This window comes from Oncorhynchus mykiss, chromosome 11 (genome assembly GCF_013265735.2).
Source record: "Oncorhynchus mykiss isolate Arlee chromosome 11, USDA_OmykA_1.1, whole genome shotgun sequence".
In the NCBI taxonomy this organism is placed as follows: Eukaryota; Metazoa; Chordata; class Actinopteri; order Salmoniformes; family Salmonidae; genus Oncorhynchus; species Oncorhynchus mykiss.
The window spans coordinates 33,098,529-33,121,955 of record NC_048575.1 but is presented as its reverse complement, the minus strand read 5'-3'; the positions used below and the strand labels follow the sequence as shown (position 1 = coordinate 33,121,955).

Sequence of the window (23,427 nt, the reverse complement as noted above, 5' to 3'; positions counted from 1 at the left end):
AATTAGTGAGGTACTGTTAATCCACGCATTTCCCCATTGATTCAGAATGTTTGGTTACGCTCATTTCTGTTCAGTAATTAAGTATAATATACATTCTGACCATTCTCATTCTCAAAGTGGAAATGTTGTTTGGAGAGCTCACAAAATGCGCAACACTTGTTATAAAGAAGCTTTCGTTTATTTAGCTCTATTTACCTGTTTTATGTCAATGGCTTCATTGTCTTTCGTTTAGGAGCACATGTCTGGTTTCTCCGTCTTGTTCAGCTTGTGTGAACAGCCTGCGGCTAGCCTGCCATTTGGCCTTCCGCAGTTTACGTTTAGGTTACTCACTTTTAGGTTACTCAAGGGGAGGCTGTATCTGAGTCTGGTATCGGAGTCTTGCGATAGGTGCCTGTTCTTTATTGGTTATGATTGGTTTTGAATACTGACATGTGGAAGGCAGAACTTTGCATATACACTGAGTGTAAAAAACATTAGGAACAACTTCTTAATATTGAGTTGCCCTCAGAACAACCTAAATTCATTGGGCCAGGGACTACAAGGTGTGGAAAGCAGATTTAACGAGGTGACATCAATAAGGGATCATAGCTTTCACTTGGATTCACCCACCATTTACACCTCTGCCCGCCTGCCTTCTGCTGAATCTTTGTCCTTACGACTGCTAGAAGGCCCCTATTTTACACTATAATTTAGATGTTCAAATCTTTTCAAATGGCATTGCTCTCATTCTAGCCCTCACATTCATTATGGTGCAGGAAATTGGCAAGAAAGCCACCAAATCCAGTTGCCCAGAGGTCATCATTGCCCGTGACCTTTCCCTGAGATGAGTTTTGCCCGAGCTTCCCCAGAACTCTGATTGGGGGAGCCCATGAGTGGTTTCCCCAATTCTAAGATAGTGGCATTTACCGTTGACATTTATTCCTACATGACATATGATGGGATTATACACTAATGTTTATTTCTCCTGCATCCACTTCCATTATAATGGTCATCCTTAAAGGTTCCAGAAAGACAGGTAATGCAATTCCGCAGCGAAAGCAGACACACAGACCACAAACGCACATAGGCACGTGTACACAGACGTATACAAGTCTTGCTAATGTATGTTATTTGCGGAGACACACATCTACATCCGTGGAGGCTGCTGAGGGGAGGACGGCTCACAATAATGGCTGGATAATGGCGGCTCATAACAATGCCATTACCACGAGTCCGTCCTCCCCATTTAAGGTGCCACCAACCTCCTGTGATCTACAAAACATGAACACGTGCAATCACATACATACACATACATACACACAGACACACACGCAAATGCACAAACACAACACACATGCACAGACACTCGTGCACACACACCGTGCGGAGACTCAGCTGAGATCCCTGTCTGTTAAACAGTGCATTCAGAAAGTATTCAGACCACTTGACTTTTTCCACATTTTGTTAGGTTACAGCCTTATTCTAAACGGTATTACATTGTTTTTCTCTCTCTCATCAATCTACACACTATACCCCATAATGACGAGGCAAAAACAGTTTTTTAAAAATTTGTGCCAATTTATAAAAAATTGTTTTCAGACCATTTACTCAGTACTTTGTTGAAGGACCTTTGGCAGCGACTACAGACTAGAGTCTTCCTGGGTATGACTCTACAAACTTGCACATGTATTTGGGGAGTTTCTTCCATTCTTCTCTGCAGATCCTCTCAAGTTCTGTCAGGTTGGATGGGGAGTGTTGCTGCACAGCTATTTTCAGGTCCCTCCAGAGATGTTCGATCAGATTCATGTCTAGGCACTGGCTGGGCCACTCAAGGACATTTAGAGACTTGTCCCGAAGCCACTCCTGCGTTGTCTTGGCCGTGTGCTTAGGGTCCTTGTCTTGTTGGAAGGTGAACCTCGTCCCAGTCTGAGGTCCTGAGTGCTCTGAAACAGGTTTTCATCAAGGATGTCTCTGTACTTTGTTCTGTTCATCTTTCCCTTGATCCTGACGAGTCTCCCAGTCCCTGCCGCTGAAAAACATCCCATAGCATGATGCTGCCACTACCATGCTTCATTGTAGGGATGGTGCCAGGTTTCCTCCAGACGTGTTGCTTCACATTCAGGCCAAAGAGTTCAATCTTGGTTTCATCAGACCAGAGAATCTTGTTTCTCAGGGTCTGAGAATCACTTAGGTGCCTTTTGGCAAACTCCAGGCTGGCTACCCTACCATAAAGGCCTGATTGGTGGACTGCTGCAGAGACGGTTGTCCTTCTGGAAGGTTCTCCTATCTCTACAGATGAACTCTGGAGCTCTATCAGAGTGACCATTGGGTTCTTGGTCACCTCCGTGACCAAGGCCCTTCTCCCTGATTGCTCATTTTGGCCGGGCGGCCAGCTCTAGGAAGAGTATTGGTGGCTCCAAACTTCTTCCATTTAAGAATGAAGGAGGCCACTGAGTTCCTGGAGACCTTCAATGCAGAAATATTTTGGTACCCTTCCCTAGAGCTGTGCCTCGACACAATCCTGTCTTGGAGCTTTACGGACAATTTTCTTGACCTCATGACTTGGTTTTTGCTCTGACATGCACTGTCAACTGTGAGACCTTATATAGACAGGTGTGCCTTTCCAAATCATGTCCAATCAATTTAATTTACCACAGGTGGACTCCAATCAAGTTGTAGAAACATCTCAAGGTTGATCAATGGAAACAGGATGCACCTGAGCTCAATTTAGAGTCTCATAGCAAAGGGTCTTAATACTTACATAAATAAGATATTTCAGTTTTGAATTTTTAATATATTTGCTAAAATTACTCAAAACCTGTTTTTGCTTTGTCATCATGGCGTATTGTGTGTAGATTGATGAGGAAAAAAAGTTGATTAATGAATTTTAGAATAAGGCTGAAACACAACAAAATGTGAAAAAAGTCAAGGGGTCTGAATACTTTCTGAATGCCCATATGATTTACAATTGGTTCAATAATCTGTTAACATGCAGCTCAGGGAATTCTGTGCTTAATAAGTGCCTATCCACTTAAGCAGTTTGCAGAAGTTGTCAAAATGTCAATGAATCTCAATTTACCCACCATCTTAATCAGATGGACAAAAAAACATATATTAATTCTAATAATAGTCGTTAATGTAAATGCGATGATTTGAAAATCAAAACGGTGAAAAACTTCAGGGAAAACCTGATTATGTTGTATTTTAAGGACATGATAAACAGTCGCCAACTATGATGGCACCAAATGTTCAGGTGCTAAAAGAAGACTGTTACGGATACAGGTATCCTGTGTGTGTGTGTGTGTGTGTATGTATCCTGTGTTGTTTTCTCTCCTTCTCCCCTCACAGGTGAAAATCATCACTCCCCAATCAGTCACCAATCCAATCATCAATCAGAAGACACACCTCCTCCTGTTTCCTACCCTATCACAGTTCCTTTCCCTTGGTTTAAGAACCCTGTCAGTAGTTTGCTCTGGAGCTCAATCTCTCTGTAAATGCCATGTCTGTAGGTCTCTGTGTTTCACTCTCTCTTTGTGTATTAACCTCTCTTTTGTTTGAGCACCTCCATAGCACTTTGTCATCCCCTGTGAGTATTGTTTTGGTTATGGTGTTTGTGTTTGATTGCTTGTGGGAAAAGGGGGAACCAAGACAAGTCGCCCATGGGCATACACTACCCGTAGGTAGACTTTGTTAACTACACTAGTTAGAACTGGGCGGACCACCCACTGTATTTTTGGTTAGTTAGTTAGCTGTTGTTAAAGTAGGCTAGTCTAGCTTAGGGGTGTTTTTGAATACTTATTGTTTCTTTCCTTGGGTCCAGCTCAGCCCCTTTTCCTGCTCCCCCCATTACCGTGTGTTTACAAATAAACCTTGAGTTTGACGGTAGATTTCAGTTGTCCTGGTTATTTCGTTCACACTTTTACTTTTTCACTATTATAATTTGCATGAGTTGTGTTACGGGTCTCATTACCATCCCCCTAGACTGTCGGGCCAAAAGGGATTCGTAACAAAGACATTACACATTACTACTTCCTCCCCCCCCCCCCTCCCCCAATGTGACATTCTTGCGCTTAGCTCCAATTTACCTACTCAACAATGTCGAGCAACTTTTAATTTAAAACATAACATAATTACACTTGAATAATGCAACCAAACCATATTACACTCTTCAATAATGCAACAATTCATAATGTGCAGACAATTAAAGGGTTTATTTCTTGTTTATCCACACATTAAATTAGCTTGCACAAAAATAGCACAGCTGGCTAGCTACTGCTAGCTAATAATGTTAGCATATCAAGCATAAAGGTTTACTCCTCTCATACAAATATAAAAGCACAGTACAGTGTGGTTCATAGTATAGAAATACCTTCCTAGGAAGCAAACTAAACAAAATTATTTCTGAATTTTTCTTAGCTACATCGTAATAGCTGCATCAGCTAGTTAGCTGATAGCCATGAATACGGCCACACAAATTTAGTTTGTCTTCGGTATCAATTCTATTTGAACTATCATTTCATGGAAAAAAACTATGAGAAAATATGAGAAAATAAATAATGAAATGTTAACTATGTTAATCAGCCCGTGTAATCATCTGCCAGAGAGTAGCCACAATCGTCCCAAGTAATATATTCGGGCCATATAACTCACACCGGAATCAGACAGAGCTCAATCGCGCATCCTAGCCATAAGTAATACTGCCAAAGGCGGGCCAGACTTGGGCTACATGAAGTCGGCTGAGTCTGAATCTCAGCCGATTGCCCCGACTCTCAGCCGGAATTGGCCCAGATCCACTGTGCTAGCTGTTATGTTAGCTGAACCATAGCTAGATACGTTTTAGGCCTACATTACAACTTTAGTGTTTTAAACTTACCTTAGAACAAAGCAGGTGTAATTTTATCAATATCATGAAAGTCATTATATGAGGTGAAAAGCAAACTGCTTGCAAAGCTAGATTGTATCTTGCCTGGATTATCAGTGCAGTCAAGGGGAAAAAACACCATTGAGATTAGCTTTTTTTTTAAGCTACGGCATCAATTTCAGAGTAACAGGCTTTTACTGCAATTTTCGGGTGAAAAATTAATTAAAAAAGTCAAATATAATTCAAATGTTTATAAATATAATTAAAACATTTCATTTTTACTGTATCAGTGTTGGGCACAACACGACAATTCCGTTTACACTGCCCTGCATGGAGTGGGGAAACTGGGGGCCAAGTGCGAGTGTCGTGTGTGACCTCCGGACGTAGTAGTCAAGACTTGACAAGTTCACAAGTTTACATTACATACCTCTTACAGTAATAAGTATAGTCTCAGGATTTTGTTCGATACCTCTCAAGAATCTCCAACTTTCTTCAATGTAAAAAAGGGCCTATGTCTGCATACAGCTGGCTAACGCAAACCTTTGCAACCCTCTGCTCCTGCACCATCTCTCTCTCGCGCTCTCTCTCTCTCTCCAGATGCACAGTGACTCATCGACCCCTCCTGATCACAAACAGGACGGGAGGAGAGGAGAGTATGCACAGTCACGAAGCTCCGTGTGCCTTTTAGGAACATCTCTCCATGAAACGGAGGACTGCTATGGTACCAGTACTACAGGCTGATTCTCCAAACTGATGCCTGGGGTGCTGCAAGGTGTGTGCACACTGATATTCTCCGTAGGATTTTCATTTACTGTCAATGTCAACATTTCACAGCCCTAGCGAAGAACTGATGATAGAGTGCTAGGATTGAGATGAACAAAAACATTGTATATTTTAGGCATTCTACAGCCCCTTTTCAATGTCCCCTCTTTGGCCCTCTCATTTTTCCCTGAGAGAGTTTTTCACACATTCACAGGAGTGCTGTTATGGAGACACTAACGTGATCTGGACAGCAATATCATTGGTAAAACATAATGACAACTTAAATGACTTAAAAAATGCCATGCTTATTAAAGAGCAACTGAACTCGAAAATCAACTTCTCAGGTTTAAAACGGCCTATTGATATTAGTCAGAATAGAATAGGCTGATATACAGGAGGGTTGGGTTTTGATTTTGATCATGCCCACTTCCCCACTAACACGGGATAATACCTAGGGAGAATTGTCATGCACAGAGAAACACCTGCAATGAATGCACTCTATCTGCTACGCTGATTGAGCTCTATCCAAATCGTAGCAGCCAGAACCATTCAGTGACACAGACCTGCCCCTTACACAGCACCTCGGACTTGTTTACATAAGACAACACTTCGCCAATGTTATGTTGAAAGAACACTTGGCCCCTAGCCCTTTTTGGAGTTGCCACTTGCTAATGTGTTCAATAGTGATAACTTGAGTATGCGAGGTGCTTGACATGGACTGAAATAGGTGCCGGTACAGTGGTAGGCTTGATTACCAACAACTTCGAGACGGCCTACAGGGAGGAGGTGAGGGCCCTCGGAGTGTGGTGTCAGGAAAATAAACTCACACTCAACGTCAACAAAACATAGGAGATCGTGGACTTCAGGAAACAGCAGAGGGAGCACCCCCCTATCCACATCGACGGGACAGTAGTGGAGAAGGTGGAAAGTTTTAAGTTTTTCGGCGTACAAATCACGGACAAACTGAAATGGTCCACGCACACAGACAGCGTGGTGAAGAAGGCGCAACAGCGCCTCTTCAACCTCAGGAGGCTGAATAAATTTGGCTTATCAGCAAAAACACTCACAAACCTTTACAGATGCACAATCGAGAGCATCCTGTCGGGCTGTATCACTGCCTGGTATGGCATCTGCTCCGCCCACAACTGTAAGGCTCTCCAGAGGGTAGTGAGGTCTGCACAACGCATCACAGGGGGAAAACTACCTGCCCTCCAGGACACCTACACCACCCGATGTCACAGGAAGGCCAAAAAGATCATCAAGGACAACAACCACCTGAGCCACTGCCTGTTCACCCCGCTATCATCCAGAAGGCGAGGTCAGTACAGATGTATCAAAGCTGGGACAGAGAGACTGAAAAAGCTTCTATCTCAAGGCCATCTGACTGTTAAACAGCCATCACTAACGTTGAGTGGCTGCTGCTAACATACTGACTCAAATCTCTAGCCACTTTAATAATAAAAAATTGGATGTAATAAATGTATCACTAGTCACTTTAAACAATGCCACTTTATATAATGTTTACATACCCTACATTACTCATCTGATATGTATATACTGTACTCTATACCATCTACTGCTTCTTGCCTATGCCGTTCGACCATCACTCATCCATATATTTTTATATACATATTCTAATTAATTCCTTTATGAGGTAGTTGTTGTGAAATTGTTAGGTTAGATTACTTGTTAGATATTACTGCATGTTCGGAACTAGAAGCATAAGCATTTCACTACACTCGCATTAACATCTGCTAACCATGTGCATGTGACCAATAACATTTGATTTGATTTGATAGCCTACTCATTTTGGGTGCCGGTACTGTTTATATTTAGGTGCAGGAACGCTATAATACTTTTTAGCTAATATTCTATAAGAGGTGCAGGAACTCAAGCAGTAGAAAATGTGACCTGCCGGTACTCAGTCCCTATGACCTCTTGCCCAAGTGAAGCACTGAGTCTGTTTTGGGCAAAATGAAAACAATTGAGATGATGTGCACTTGTCTCCCAATTGCCACTTGTCCATTTTCTCAAATTCGAAATCCATTCGCGAGCATCTTGTCACAACGCAACCGATTTTGTAACAGGATTCCCTATGAAACGCTGCCAGACAGATGCACACTCTGGTAATAGATAGTGAGAAAGTTGCAAAACAAAACGGCACCGAAGCACACACGTCACACTTGTCAGTGACTTGATGGCTTGCCTGCTTAATGCGCCTGCTAGCTACTACTAGCTAGCTTCATTGACAAACGCAGATGGAATTTAGCTAGCCAGTGATTTTGGGCACTGATGAACAGTGTGTATCTTGTGCTTTATTATGTATAGTTTTCACAGCTTGCTGATGAATGATCAAAAATCAGTCCAGCACAGCAGTAAACTCGATACTGTCTGCAGTGCAATAGCTACTAGTTTTCATGCACATTTGTTTACTTGAGAACTACTGCACTAAACACCTTAACTAGATGTAAAATTGCGTGGCAAAAATAATGACTAATTTCTTGATTTATCTTAGAAGATTTCTGACTATTTCGAGGAAGTGTTAGTGGCTATGTTGTTGATACTGTTTTTTGGTCTCTCCTGGGACACCGCAGCAGCTACAGTGTCTCAACAGGGACAAACAACAGTAACTGCCAGAGTACGATAACACACCCACATTGAACCACACCCCCCAAGACTGAAATCTTAATGAGCACCATAAAAACACATGCAGAATCTGTGATTTCAGTCGCTCTTTAAATTGTGTTCTGTTTTTGTGGTAAATGTAGCTGATGAGTCGTAAAACAAGGACATTTTTAAGGAAATGGGTTCTAGAAAATCTATAGGGGGACCAGATATTGTGAAGTCTATCGATTAGGGTCCAATCTCCTCACTTTGACATGAGCTTATCTTGGTCAACATCTTCTGCAATCGATGTCCGTGGTTTTTAAGCTGTTTTGTCATTTTGCCCCATTATTAACAAAGTCAGACAGGGTTAAGACGGAGAGGCAATGGATGTGTCCTAAATGCCACTGTGTTCCCTAGGTTAAACTATAAAGGACATAGGGTGCCTAGAGCTCTGGTCAAAGTTAGTGCAACATAAAATAAATAGTTTGCCATTTGGGACACAACCTGTGTCAGCTCCACTCTCGATACTCTTAACAATACCAGGTTGGTTCATTCCATGCAGCTTCACTCTCGGTCCTCTTAACAATACCAGGTTGGTTCGTTCCATGCAAGAGGAGGCACACTCCAACCAGTCTCTGTAAGCCTGTGCTACAGTGTAGGAATCCTCCAATTTGATTGCGACAGGATATAAACCCCATCACATCTAACTGGTTGTGCCTTTATTAACTTAATTTCATTTACTTTATTTGCCAATGTATTTAGTTATCTACTTAAAACTAGGGCACCATTTAAAACTTGTGTTTTGCAAGCTAATGCATAGTTACCGAACCATGCTTTGGCATCTAGCTGAGGTACCCACTAATAACAATATATCAGCGGTCACCCCATAAATTCACCAACTAATAGTTGTGCTCAATTCCATTTAAACTAATGCATTCTGAGAGCACTCTCCACAGGCACTCTCAGCAGCATGTTCTGCCACCGTTTTCAGAAAATTATCCCTCTGTCCCCATTCAGGGACTAAAAACCACTGGGATGAATTGAGCCTTATTTGGGTTTGGACTATGACAATGCCAATACAGAAAATTAATAATTACAGGGCTTGGCTCTCACTATACTTCCCTCAAATACACATTTTCTAATCACACTCATGGACATGCGCACACACACACACACACAGCATCTGTCTCTGATTTCCCACTCCTGAGGTAAAGGATCTCTCCCTCACTCCGGTTCCCTATAATTGCAGCTAATTATCAACAAATAGGACAAATATGACAAATCCCAGCCCTCCGTCACTGTTTGCCTTGTTCTTTCTGGGTGTTGGACAAGAGTGAAGATGGAGAAAAGGGTAGATGAGGCGAAGGAAAAGAGGACTTAAAAAAGAGGGAGGTAAATGCGTAGGCATAAGCAAGAGATTCACAGTAGGATTAAATCAATCGAAAAGAGTGTGACAAAGTCCATAGGAGGGATTGAGCCAGGAAAACGGTCCCGACTATGTTACCCTGTTGCTATTGACGACGGCAGCAGCCCACACACAGGCCACGTCCATTTAGTTCCCAGCATGCCTCGCGATGATCTTCATGGCTCACAGTGCCACCGCTGTCTGTCTCATTTCCGTAGAAAAAATTCTAGGAGGGCTACAGCCCATCAATGGCTGTTTGATTAGATCCTCACCTACCCCACACTACTTATGAATATTTATTAGCAGCGTCGCCATCGAATGAACGCACATCTCCCCTGCTCTCATCCCGGCACTCATCTTCAGTATCTTTTTGGACTCTTAATTTTTCTTATGAATATGTCACCGCCAGCCATAATGTCTAGCCATAAAATTACAGCTCTCCAGATAATCTGCTCATTGTTCCTTGTCTGCTATTGAAAGTGTCAAAACACACTGCAATTTGTCTTGTTGTTCTTTATTCTCCATGGGAACCAACAACCCTAAGGAGGACAGGAAATGAATACAGAGGATGTGTATCAAAGCGACACAGTTAACAGGAAATACATTTTGCATTAATTTCAGCTCAGGATCAATGTCTGGTCGCATAATGGGGGCCTCGTAAAGGATGCAGGCGGTATAGATGGCCAAGCTGCCATATATGGAGCCATATCACCGGAGAGAGCCCAGTGTACCAGAGACACTATGGTTTCTATCAGATCAGTGAGCTTTCAGGTTAGGTTCAATTCCTTTACAATGATGCATGTTGGGTGTTGGATGATGAGCTCAGTATCTCTCTTTAGGGACTTTACGGGGTAAGATCTAACTATACAATATCACACAAATGCTATTCAATATACAGCCTCAGTTGAATATCATCGTAATGTCACATAACATCACATTGAAGCAATCCAGCATCCAGATGACTTCCGGGTATAAAAATCATTTTGGGGGGGGGGGTCAGTTTTATACTTCGTTCGACACCGATATAGTCAGTGTTGGATGTTCACAGCGCAGAAATAGAGTAACTAGAAATGGCAACCCCATTCAAGTCAATAATTATATGGTTCCCAGCTTGAAACAGACAATGAAACAGGACTTACATCACTGACACCAGCCTCCAGGATCTTCACACCAGTTTCCTTCTCCAGCTGCTTCTTTTGCTGAACTGCTTGGGAAGACACCAGCACAAGACCAGAGTTGTGTGTGAGTGGAATTAGTAAAGAAAAAGAAAAGAAACATAATGTAATGAGTAAGTGGAAAGTGAAATGAGTGAGTGGAATGAGTTGTGTGTGAGGAGTATTAAGTGAGGAGAATGAATGACGCAGAAGAACATGTTTGACCGTCTAATTCTTGAAGGGAAACAGGAGAGCGTGACCGAAAGAGTGTGACATAGTGTGAGTGAAAATTAAAGATAGATAACCACACAGTGATTCTCTCACAGTTTATTGCAAAGTTTTCACCCAAAGGTCTTTGTCAACATGTGACTTCAACTCAAACTCCAGACTCATCAGTGACCAGTCAAAGTTTCACTTATTGTTGGCTACGGTACACATGCAAGAGTTAGCCCAACTACCCTTCAGATTTGAAAATGTTCTGCAACATCAGGGTGATCAAGTTAAGATCCTACACCTGTACATGACCACAGAATACCCTACAGTACAGTGTCTAGAATCGAGCACATAGGCATCGCACAACGGAAACGTTCTTGTTACTTTGCTCTGACGATTATTAAAATGGTTGTAACGTGGTTTATGAGCAAGACCTTTGCATACTGTCAGCTGTCGGGGTACATATGTAAGATCTTAATTTGATCACCCTGTTGTTGCAGGAAGTATATTCAAGGTATAAAAAGGCTTCTAAAGTTTGTAGTTGTTACTTTAAAATGTCCTACTTGATTTGCCCTAACAATTTTTTTTATCAACTCCTCAAAAATGTCCATTCATTATTCACACAATAATTCACATTTCCTGTTGCTGCAGGACAATTCTCTGTGTCTTCTGTGAGAAACTGGTCAAATTAAGATTGTATATCTGTACCAATGAATGTTTAATATTTATTTGAATGTAAAAGTGCTAGTCGACGTACTGCGTAATTAATTTCTCTTGGTTTTCGCTGTAGTTAATAGGATTGCAATATGAGTTTGATCCATAAATCTATTAAAGGATGCCCCCGCTAGTTCTAAATGCAATATTTAACAAAGATATTCTCACACAAATCAAAGCAAGTGGCATGCAACATTTAAGATCATACACTCGGCAGACTTGTTTTTTTTTCTGTGCATGTTTAGCCTTTGAAACACTCACTTTGATGGATACATTTATATTGAAAAACAAAATCAAAGGGGTCTTATGCCAAATTATATGGTGAAAAGAGAAAACAGAGTATAATTTTAATTGAGTTTGTTAGCATGTGAACTGGGAAATAGGGGGAAAATAGAAATAGGGAAAGCCAGAGAGAGAGAGAGAGAGGGTCCTTTAAATCCCATTCCCCCAGATTAAGGGTATGCAAATGACCCTGAAGAGCTGAACCTTACCTCACTCTCCAAATTCTGCAAGGGCCTGTTTAATTAGTATTTTAATCAATTCCAATGATTCCACACACTTGGCAATTTATGCAGCATTCCATATAATTAAGCACGTTACTTTAGTGCCATCATTAGGAAGGCTAATTACAGCCCTCTCTCTCTCCCTCTCCCTCTCAGTTTATTGTCCGACATCCTGCAAGTGCTGATCACCCTATCGTCTCATCAGCGATCACCATAGTGATGGCGACGTCTTGAATATATAGTCAGGACTTATGGAGTGAAGTCTGGCGGGAGGAGGGGGAGAAAAATAATAGGGGGGGATCCATTCAGAGCACAGATATCCATTAGGCCAGCAGGCATCAAGCAAGCTACAGTACAGTTCATTAAAATGTCAACACAAATATTGCAGAGAGTATAGAAAATCAGTTGTGGGGAGTAGCAGACATCTTGGATCTGTGTATCTACCTGTTGTGATTTAGGAGGGTCAAATGAGGAAGCTATCTTGGTTCGGGTGGCAGGTAGCCTCGAGGTCAGAGCACTGGGCCCATAGAGATAGATAGAGGACTCATCTTTATATCTGTGCCATTATAGCGTCTGTGATAGCATGGCCAGCGCCATTGAGGCTACAACCCATAGGAATCCCCACCCAGTTGACTACTTTGACTACTTTAAAATGGCGGAAGAAGGGTAGAAGCCCTCAATGGCGCTGCATATGCTAAAACAGCCTTTTGTCTACAAGAGGCCTCCATCATTCTCTATGGTTGGGCCAGTAACTGAAATGTCACTGGTTTTAATCCTGGAGCCGACAAGGTGAAACATCTGTCGATCTGTCCTTGAGCAAGGAACTTAATCCCAATTGCTCCAGGCGTGTTGGACAATGGTGACCCTATCCATGACCCGTCTCCCTGCGGGTGTCTTAGGGGGAGTTGGGATGTGCAAAAAATACATTTCCATTACACACTTGGAACAATGAAGACTTGTACAAGTGTGTAACAGGTCAAATATAAACACCCCACAAATTATTATTATTCAACCTGGTGGTGCTGGTGTTATTTAGGAGTGGGTAATAAGGCAGCCATCTTGGATCAGTGTGTTATTTTGGGGTGGGGGGTAATGAGGTAGGTAATTAGGGCCAGCTGGGTGGGAAGAGCGGGGCAACAGAAAGGTCACACTCAGCATTTAGTCTTAAGGAGGACCTCTCAGGGAGCTGATCACTTAGGTATAATAAGAAGTGGAGACTGCGTCCAATACGTCTAACCGTTGTTTTCAAGGTAATCTACTCACGTTCACATACTCCGATTCATGGACCGTCTATATCCAGGTTGTATCCGGTTTAAACGGATCAACATCACATGCACACTAGCACTCAGTGCACACAGGGATTACCGAGAGCAGCGATGACTTCATCACATCATCCAAAAACATGGCAGACATTAGATTAATATAAAATTCCCTGTGTGATGAAAAAGACGAAACAATTATTTGAATAATTCAATAGATATTTTGTGCACAAAGGTGATGACTAAAGTGTCTTATTAGGAATTTTCAAATCAAACTTCTCTATGTGGCTATCTAAGGACATGTTCTTTCTGGGCCTGACATCTATTAAACTGCAGTAACCAAGAAAAACTGTAGTAAAAACTGTAGGGCCAGGGTTCTGGTGCTTCTAGACCAGAACCCTGGCCCCTTGGAGCTGTGGCTGACTAGAGAGCCAGTCAAAACATTGAGTTGAGCCTGACATCAAAACACAGTCTAACTTCTATCTGCTGGCAGTTTGCCTGACAAGCTAAAAGGACACAGTGTATGCTAAAACCAAAGAAGCCTGAAGGTCACTATCTATCTCTAGTTGAACTTTTAACTCATCGAACTCATGTACCCAGTTAGCACATTTGGTTCTTTGGGAATTGTGGGAACGTATGCTTTTGTTTTCACATTGGTTGTGGGAACAGAGCAATACATTTCATGACTGGTAAAACAAAACATTCTGAGAACAGTCGTGGAAATTAGCCTGTTCTGGGAAAGTTTTGTTCGGAGGTTCTGAGAACATTTTACTCTGGTTCCTTGAAAGTTTCCCTGGGAGGGTTTATTAATGCTCTGAGAACTGAAATTATATTTTAAATGTAACCTTTATTTAAATAGGCAAGTCAGTTAAGAACACATTCCTATTTACAATGATGGCCTACTGGGGAACAATGGGTTAACTGCCTTGTTCAGGTGCAGAATGCCAGATTTTTGCCTTGTCAGCTTGAGGATTCGGTTACTGGCCCAATACTCTAACCACATGTTTGTTAATAACTTAAAACATTCACTGAATGTTTCTATAAGACTGGTAGCATATTTTGGGTGAACTTGTTTGAATTTTAAGCACAGATAGGACACATGAAAATGAATTTCCTTAAGCATTAATCCTGCAAACACATGTGTTTTTTTATTGTGACACAGCATCACTGGTGACCCATCATTCAGCGCAGGGAGTTCTGTTTTAGCTAAAAGGGGGGTGGGGGGCTTACCTGTTTTGCATGTTAGTCCTTGAAAATTCAAGCCTCTTGGCTGCTGCCATAGAGTTACATTAGAAGTGCCCATCCAAGAAGGCTCAAGGTCATTGGCCACAGATATAAATGACATCAAATCTCATTATCTCTACAGTAGCTTTGATTAGACTATCAGTCATCATCATGAATCAAGTTGACAATCTACTGGCAAATCCTTTTAAATCTTTGTCATGTGAAGAGAAATAATGAAGAGAAATTATAGATACAACGTATCGGTGCTCATCGGCCATTGGACATAAACATTTCACAACAATTTGGAAATCACAAATTCAACAATGAGTGGTTTAGAAGGAATCAGTGACAGTGGCTAACTACAAACATCGCAAAGCAACCACTAGCCTGCTATTCAGTGGAATGGTTGTGTGGTCCCAAATCTGGGATTAAGTGTCTCTTTTCCAAGTTTAAAATGATAAAACATTCAAAATTGGCCATGCTTTCAATGAAGCATGATTTGGTCTGCGCTCAAAACTGTTAACTCGGAACTGCGAAAATCTGACTTCAGTGAGTTCAAGTCAACTGGGAATTCTGGAAAAAATGAGCTCTGACTGTGAAATACGTTTTGAACGGTCATCCAACACGGAATTGTAAATCGGGAACAAGCTTTAAGAAACATATGGTTATCAGAATGTTATGCGCTAGCTGGGTAAATAAACTCATCATAAAAAGAAACGTCCTCTCACTGTCAACTGCGTTTATTTTCAGCAAACTTAACATGTGTAAATATTTGTATGAACATAACAAGATTCAACAACTGAGACATAAATTGAACAAGTTCCACAGACATGTGACTAACAGAAATGGAATATTGTGTCCCTGAACAAAGGGGGGTCAATGTAACAGTCAGTATCTGGTGTGGTCACCAGCTGCATTAAGTACTGCAGTGCATCTCCTCCTCATGGACTGCACCAGATTTGCCAGTTCTTGCTGTGAGATGTTATCCCACTCTTCCACCAAGGCACCTGCAAGTTCCTGGACATTTCTGTGGGGAATGGCCCTAGCCCTCACCCTCTGATCCAACAGGCTCCAGACGTACTCAATGGGATTGAGATCCGGACTCTTCGCTGGCCATGGCAGAACACTGACATTCCTGTCTTGCAGGAAATCACGCACAGAACGAGCAGTATAGCTGGTGGCATTGTCATGCTGGAAGGTCATGTCAGGATGAGCCTGCAGGAAGGGTACCACATGGGGGAGGAGGATGTCTTCTCTGTAACGCACAGCGTTGAGATTGCCTGCAATGACAACAAGCTCCGTCCGATGATGCTGTGACACACCTCCCCAGACCATGACGGACCCTCCACCTCCAAATCAATCCCACTCCAGAGTACAGGCCTCGGTGTAACGCTCATTCCTTCGAGGATAAACGAGACTCCGACCATCACCCCTGGTGAGACAAAACCACGACTCGTCGGTGAAGAGCACTTTTTGCCAGTCCTGTCTGGTCCAGCAAAGGTGGGTTTGTGCCCATAGGTGACGTTGTTGCCGGTGATGTCTGGTGATGACCTGCCTTTACAACAGGCCTACAAACCCTCAGTCCAGTCTCTTTCAGCCTATTGCGGACAGTCTGAGCACTGATGGAGGGATTGTGCGTTCCTGGTGTTTCTCGGGTAGTTGTTGTTGCCATTCTGTACCTGTCCCGCAGGTGTGATGTTCGGATGTACCGATCCTATGCATGTGTTGTTACGCATGGTCTGCCACTGCGAGGATGATCAGCTGTCCGTCCTGTCTCCCTGTAGTGCTATATTAGGTGTCTCACAATAGGGACATTGCAATTTATGGCCCTGGCCACATCTGCAGTCCTCATGCCTCCTTGCAGCATGCCTAAGGCATGTTCACGCAGATGAGCAAGGCATCTTTCTTTTGGTGTTTTTCAGAGTCAGTAGAAAGGCCTCTTTAGTGTCCTAAGTTTTCATAACTGTGACCTTAATTGCCTACCGTCTGTAAGTTGTTAGTGTCTTTTCGACCGTTCCACAGGTGCATGTTCATTAATTGTTTATTAAACAAGCATGGGAAACAGTGTTTAAACCCTTTACAATAAAGATCTGTGAGGTTATTTGGATTTTTACAAATTATCTTTGAAAGACAGGGTCTTGAAAAAGGGACGTTTTTTTTTTTGCTGAGTTTACATGAGAGTTCATAAATGTGCATTATTTGGCAATAGTAAATGTCCACAGGGATGCATGCTTGGCCTGGGCTTTCTGAGATGTTTCAAATTCTCTGTTCCTATAGCTAGAGTCATTTACAGAGTAAACACATACCCAGATTAAGAGTATTCCTCTTATGCTCTTATACTGCAACCTTATTATTAATTTTAACATCCACAAATATTTGACAGACTCTGAAAACTGATGTCAAGTCTCATTTTCAAGTTGTTTTCCCAGTGATTTTAATGAGCAATCGTCTGTGTCTCCCTGATTTTATTTCTGATATGCAGATTTCAGCTACCCAGCTGTTCACATAATCGTTTTGGTCACGCAGTCTAATTGCCCTGAGACAAATTAAACACAAACACACACACCAAAAAAATCTAGCAGCTTTAGCCTCTAAAGCTTAGCATCTAAAGCTATGTACCCTTAATAATGTGATTACCCTAAAAGGTCAAATGTTACCACAAAACATATGCAATAGAAAAGTCAGTGCAGGAATACATAATTTGAACTGCTGACTTGAGTTGGAGTGAAGGCCTTGGGTTGGAGTTGAGGACAGTGGAATAATTGAAACACAACACATATTATAATATCATAAGAAGCGGTCTTTCCTCACAGCCTCCAGCCCTGTCCTGAGAAGTCAAGATGTCTGAGTTTTGGAAAAGGAGATCATTTAAAATCAGTAATCTGAGGCCTCAATGTCCTTGGCCAAAATGTTATTCAGCTGTTCACATAGGAGACACATTTGAAGAACCCTGTTGGGTTCCATGTAGAATCCTTTCCACAGAGGGTTCTACATGGTATTCAAAATGGTTCTACTTGGAACCAAAAAGGGTTATTCTATGGGGACAGTGGAACCCTTTTTTTTCTAAGAGTGTACACTGTACCCTACACCTCAGTACAGATCTAATGATTTTTTTCAGTACAATATTCAGGCATTGCTCATCACTGATTCTGACACAATGACTATGTTGAAATTCTACTGTTCCACACATATGACTAATAATTGTATATAATTTGGATGCTATATAGATCAGTTAGTTCGGTTTGCATTTTGAGTCGGCAGAGTGGCCAGCGTTGGTGGTGCGCCGATGAAACACGAAGGGTAGATGACAAAATGCATATTTCACGACCCTCTGATTGATCTTTTCATACTGAATATGCATACCCACCCCTCCCATTTTCCTTCTCCATCCGTCTTTCCTTCCTTCCCTCTACTGCTCCTCAGGTCGTCTATTCAACACATCTATCTTTACAGCCATCTCTCTGGGAAAAACAAAATGAAAGTGTTTATTGCGGAGGAGGGAGGGATGACACTAACGCCTCTCCACAGCCGTTACCCTTATCAGCGGCTATCACTCCAATATTAAAGCTGCCACTTCCCCCTGCTGCACATATGAAGGCTGTCTGTACATAGCTATCTCCGAAAGAGAAAGAGAAGGAGAGTGAGAGAGGGGGGAGAGAGAGGGGGAGATGAGGATCTAGAGAGGGAGGGATGGATGCATCCGATCCTCGAGACAGATAAGATGCATCTCCCACTATTTATTTTTCAGTCAAAATCAGGGGGATGAAATGGAAAAAAAATATCCCATGATCTGCCTTTGTAGCACAGACAAATAAACATCTCTGAAATTGTACATTGTACATACAGTACTAACACCCCTTGATTTTTTTCACATTTCATTGTGTTGCACCTTGAATTTAAAATGGATTAAATTGAGATTGTGTCACTGGCCTACACATACAGTGCCAGTCAAAAGTTTGAACTCATTCAAGTTTTTTTTTCTTTATTTTAATAGTAGTAAAGACATCAAACTATGAAATAACACATATGGAATCCAAAAAAGTGTTAAAATAATCTCTCTATATATTTTATATTTAAGATTCTTCAAAGTAGCCACCCTTTGCCTTGATGACAGCTTTGCACACTCTTGGCATCAAATATAACATATATTGTGATTTGTTTAACACTTCTTTGGTTACTACATGATTCCATATCCATTATTTCATAGTTTGACGTCTTCACAATTATTCTACAATGTAGAAAATAGTAAAAATGGATAAAAACTCTTGAGTAGGTACAGTACTGTACATACACCATAATGTCAAAGTGGAATTGTTACAATTATTATTATGATTTTTTTAATACAAATTAATAAAAAATAAAGTTGAAATGTCTCGAGTCAATAAGTATTTAACTCATTTGTTATGGCAACCCTAAATAAGTCCAGGAGTAAAAATGAGCTTAACAAGTCACATAATAAGTTGCATGGACCGACTGTGCAATAATAGTGTTTATTTAACAGGAATTATGAATGACTCCCTCGTCTCTGTACCGCACACATACAATTATCTGTAAGGTCCTTCAGTCAAGTAGTGAATTTCAAATACAGATTCCACCACAAATACCAGGGAGGTTTTTCAATACCTCGCAAAAAAGGGCACCTATTGGTATATGGGTAAAAATAAATAAGCATACATTGAATATCTCTTTGAGCATGGTGAAATTATTAATTACAATTTGGATGGTATATCAATACATCCAGTCACTAGAAAGATACAGGGGTACTTCCTAACTCAGTTGCTGGAGAATGAAGGAAACCGATTAGGGATTTCACCATGAGGCCAATGTGACTTTAAAGCAGATACAGAGTTGAATGGCTGTGATGGCAGAAAGCTGAGGATGGATCAACAGCATTGAAGTTACTCCACAATACTAACCTAAATGACAGAGTGAAAATAAGAAAGCCTGTACAGAATACAAATCTTCCAAAACATACATAAGGCACTGATTTAAAACTGCAAAAATTGTGGCAAAGAAATTAACTTAATACATCAAAAAATACTAAAATGTGTCAAATCCAACAGAATACATTAGAGTACCACTCTTCATATTTTCAAGCATGGTGGTTGTATCATGTTATGGGTATGCTTGTCATTGGCAAGGACTGGGGAGTTTTTTTTAGGATGAAAATGAACAGAACAGTCAAAATCCTAGAGGAAAACCAACAGACACTGCTTTTCAACAGACACTGGGAGACAAATTCACCTTTCAGCAGGACAATAACCTAAAACACCGGGCAAATATACCTTACACTGCAGTTGTTTACCAATATGACATTGGATGTTCCACAGTGGCTTAGTTATAGTTTTGACTGAAACCGTCTTGAAAATCTATGGCAGACTTGAAAATGTGTAGCAATGATCACTAACCAACTTGACAGAGGTTGAATCATTTTTTAAAGAATAAATGTGCAAGTATTGTACTAGAAACTCACAGCTGTGATCGCTGCCTCAGGTGATGCTAACATGTATTGACTCAGGGTTGTGAATACTTATGTAAATTAGATATCTGTACTTCAGTTTCAATAAATTTGCTACAAATTTTAAAAACATGTTTTCACCTTGCCATTATGGGGTATTTTGTTCAGATGGGCGGGGGAAAAAATATACATCACATATTATTTGTATCCTGCCATGTCTCAATGGTGTGGTTAGACAATGTTGAGTAACAAGACAAATAAATACTTTAGTGTGTACCCATATTCAAAGCTGTAACCACGATCATAAACACACACACACACACACACACACACACACACACACACACACACACACACACACACACACACACACAAAGAAAGCCATCTATCCCCAGATAATCAAGGAGCACTCCTCTCCCTTGTCTTTTGTCCTCATGAATATCACCGGTTTATTGTTTCCCTCCGCTTTGATAAATCTAGACTCCAAATCAAAGACCTTATACCTCTGAATAAACCTACAAAATAAAAAGGGGACGAGGAAAGAGGAAGAGGAGGCGGGAGGGGGGAGAAAATAAGGAGAGGGAAAATAGAGGAGGAGAGTGTCGTGGAAAAACAAAATACTTTCTTCCTGCTCCGATCAAATTGTGAAAGTAATGCGTTCGCTGTCTCCGTGTGTATGACATCATTAGAAGCTAATGCAGAAAGATAAACACCAAGCATACTGTCTGTGTCCATCACATGGTAGTCGTGCTGTTAGTAGCAGGGAGCAGAGCTGATTGAGTTTCTGTTTATTTACCCTGATCAATACCTGCCTATGGAGTATGAGGAGAGGCACTACTGCCTGGCAACCAACTACTACTACTCAGTCTGAACCAATACTCCATAGTGCTCAAATACTTGGGTTGCATTCATTAGGCATGAAACAGAAGAAAATGGACTGAAACAGGGAGGAACCACCTGAATTAATCCAATAAGAAATGCTTGTTTTTAATTTTCCATTGCAGAACATTTTGTTGCAATTTGATAGTGTGCCATAATGAATATGACTTCTTCATGATGTCAAAATGTGTTTCAAAGGTGTGTGTTTTCTGTTTACACAATGTACACAGTGTGAAAAGATGAAATCCCTAAAGCTGTGTTATAATAGACCATGAGACAGGGATTGTGACTCAAATGGTACCATATTCCCTATGTAGTGCACTCCTTTTGACCAGGACCCACACGACTAGGAAATAGGGTGCCATTTGCGAAGCAGACAGGGTTTCAGAGATACTTCACCATCTCGCATCATCTCTGATTCTTGTACTCACTGTGTCTGCCATTGGCATGCACTGCATGTCCTCTACAAATCCAGCCATGGCCCCTGGTATAAGGTATAAGGTACTCCTTCCTTCCTATAGGCAGGAACTCAAAACAGGAAGTACGCGTGCTAAGGACTATTCATCCCTGGTCTGATCAATTGGAATCCACACTTCAATATTGTTTTAATCACGCGGACTGGGATATGTTTACATACACTCAATTAGTATTTGGTACCCTTGCCTTTAAATTGTTTAACTTGGGTCAAACGTTTTGGGTAGCCTTCCACAAGCTACCCACAATAAGTTGGGTGAATTTTGGCCCATTCATCCTGACAGAGCTGGTGTAACTGACTCAGGTTTCTCTGCCTCCTTGCTCACACATGATTTTTCAGTTCTGCCCACAAATTTGCTATAGGATTGAGGTCAGGGTTTGTGATGGCTACTCCAATACCTGGACTTTGTTGTCCTTAAGCCATTTTGCCACAAATTTAGAAGTATGCTTGGGCTCATTATCCATTTGGAAGACCCATTTGTGAACAAGCTTTAACTTCCTGACTGATGTCTTGAGATGTTGCTTCAATATATCCACATAATTGTCCTTCTTCATAATGCCATCTATTTTGAAGTGCACCAGTCCCTCCTACAGCAAAGCACCCACACAACATGATGCTGTCATTCCCGTGCTTCACGGTTGGGATGGTGTTCTTCGGCTTGCAAGCCTCCCCCTTGTCCTCCAAATATAACAATGGTCATTATGGCCAAACAGTTCTATATTTGTTTCATCAGACCAGAGGACATTTCTCCAAAAAGTACGATTTTTGTCCCCATGTGCAGTTGCAAACCGTAGTCTGGCTTTTTTATGGCGGTTTTGGAGCAGTGGCTTCTTCCTTGCTGAGTGGCCTTTCAGGTTATGTCGATATACGACTCATTTTACTGTGGATATAGATACTTTTGTACCCGTTTCCTCCAGCATCTTCACAAGGTCATTTGCTGTTGTTCTGGGATTGATTTGCACTTTTTGCGCCAAAGTACGTTCATCTCTAGGAGACAGAGCGAGTCTCCTTCCTGAGCGGTATGACGGCTACGTGGTTCCATGGTGTTTATACTTGCGTACTATTGTTTGTACAGATGAACATGGTACCTTCAGACGTTTGGAAATTGCTCCCAAGGACGAACCAGACTTGTGGAGGTCTATAATTGTTTTTCTGAGGTCTTGGCTGATTTATTTGGATATTCCCATGATGATAAGCAAAGAAGCACTTTGTTTGAAGGTAAAATACATCCACTGGTACACCTTCAATTGACTCAAATTATGTCAATTAGCCTATCAGAAGCTTCTGAAGCCATGACATGGTTTTCTGGAATTTTCCAAGCTGCTTAAAGGCATAGTCAACTTAGTGCATGTAACCTTCTGACACACTGGAATTGTGATACAGTGAATTATAAGTGAAATAATCTGTCTGTAAACAGTTGTTGGAAAAATTACTTGTGTCATGCACAAAGTAGATGTCCTAACCGACTTGCCAAAACTATAGTTTGTTAACAAGAAGTTTGTGGAGTGGTTGAAAAACGAGTTCTTAATGACTCCAACCTAAGTGTATGTAAACTTCAACTGTATGTAAGAATGCTGTTCATTGACTATAGCTCAGCATTCAACACCATAGTACCCTCCAAGCTCATCATTAAGCTTGGGGCCCTGGGTCTGAACCCCACCCTGTGCACCTGGGTCCTGGACTTCCTGACGGGCCACCCCCAGGTGCTGAAGGTAGGAAACAACACCTCCACTTTGCTGATCCTCAACACAGGGGCCCCACAAGGGTGCGTGCTCAGCCCCCTCCTGTACTCTCTGCATAACTGAGTGGTCACGCATGCCTCCAACTCAATCATCAAGTTTGCAGACGACACAACAGTAGTAGGCCTGATTACCAACAATGACGAGATCTCCATGTAGGCTGAGGTGAGGGCCCTGGGAGTGTGGTTCCAGGAA

The 23,427-nt window shown here is 41.6% G+C and overlaps 1 protein-coding gene across 1 annotated transcript in view; it reads right to left on the bottom strand.

Moving 5' to 3' along the window:
* LOC110535589 (receptor-type tyrosine-protein phosphatase N2) overlaps positions 1-23,427 on the bottom strand; it is a 288,776-nt gene that overhangs the window by 112,588 nt on the left and 152,761 nt on the right. Inside the window, exon 11 of the mRNA XM_021620665.2 lies at positions 10,754-10,818. Coding sequence (XP_021476340.1) covers positions 10,754-10,818 — 65 coding nt within the window. The remainder of the gene's footprint in view (positions 1-10,753; positions 10,819-23,427) is intronic.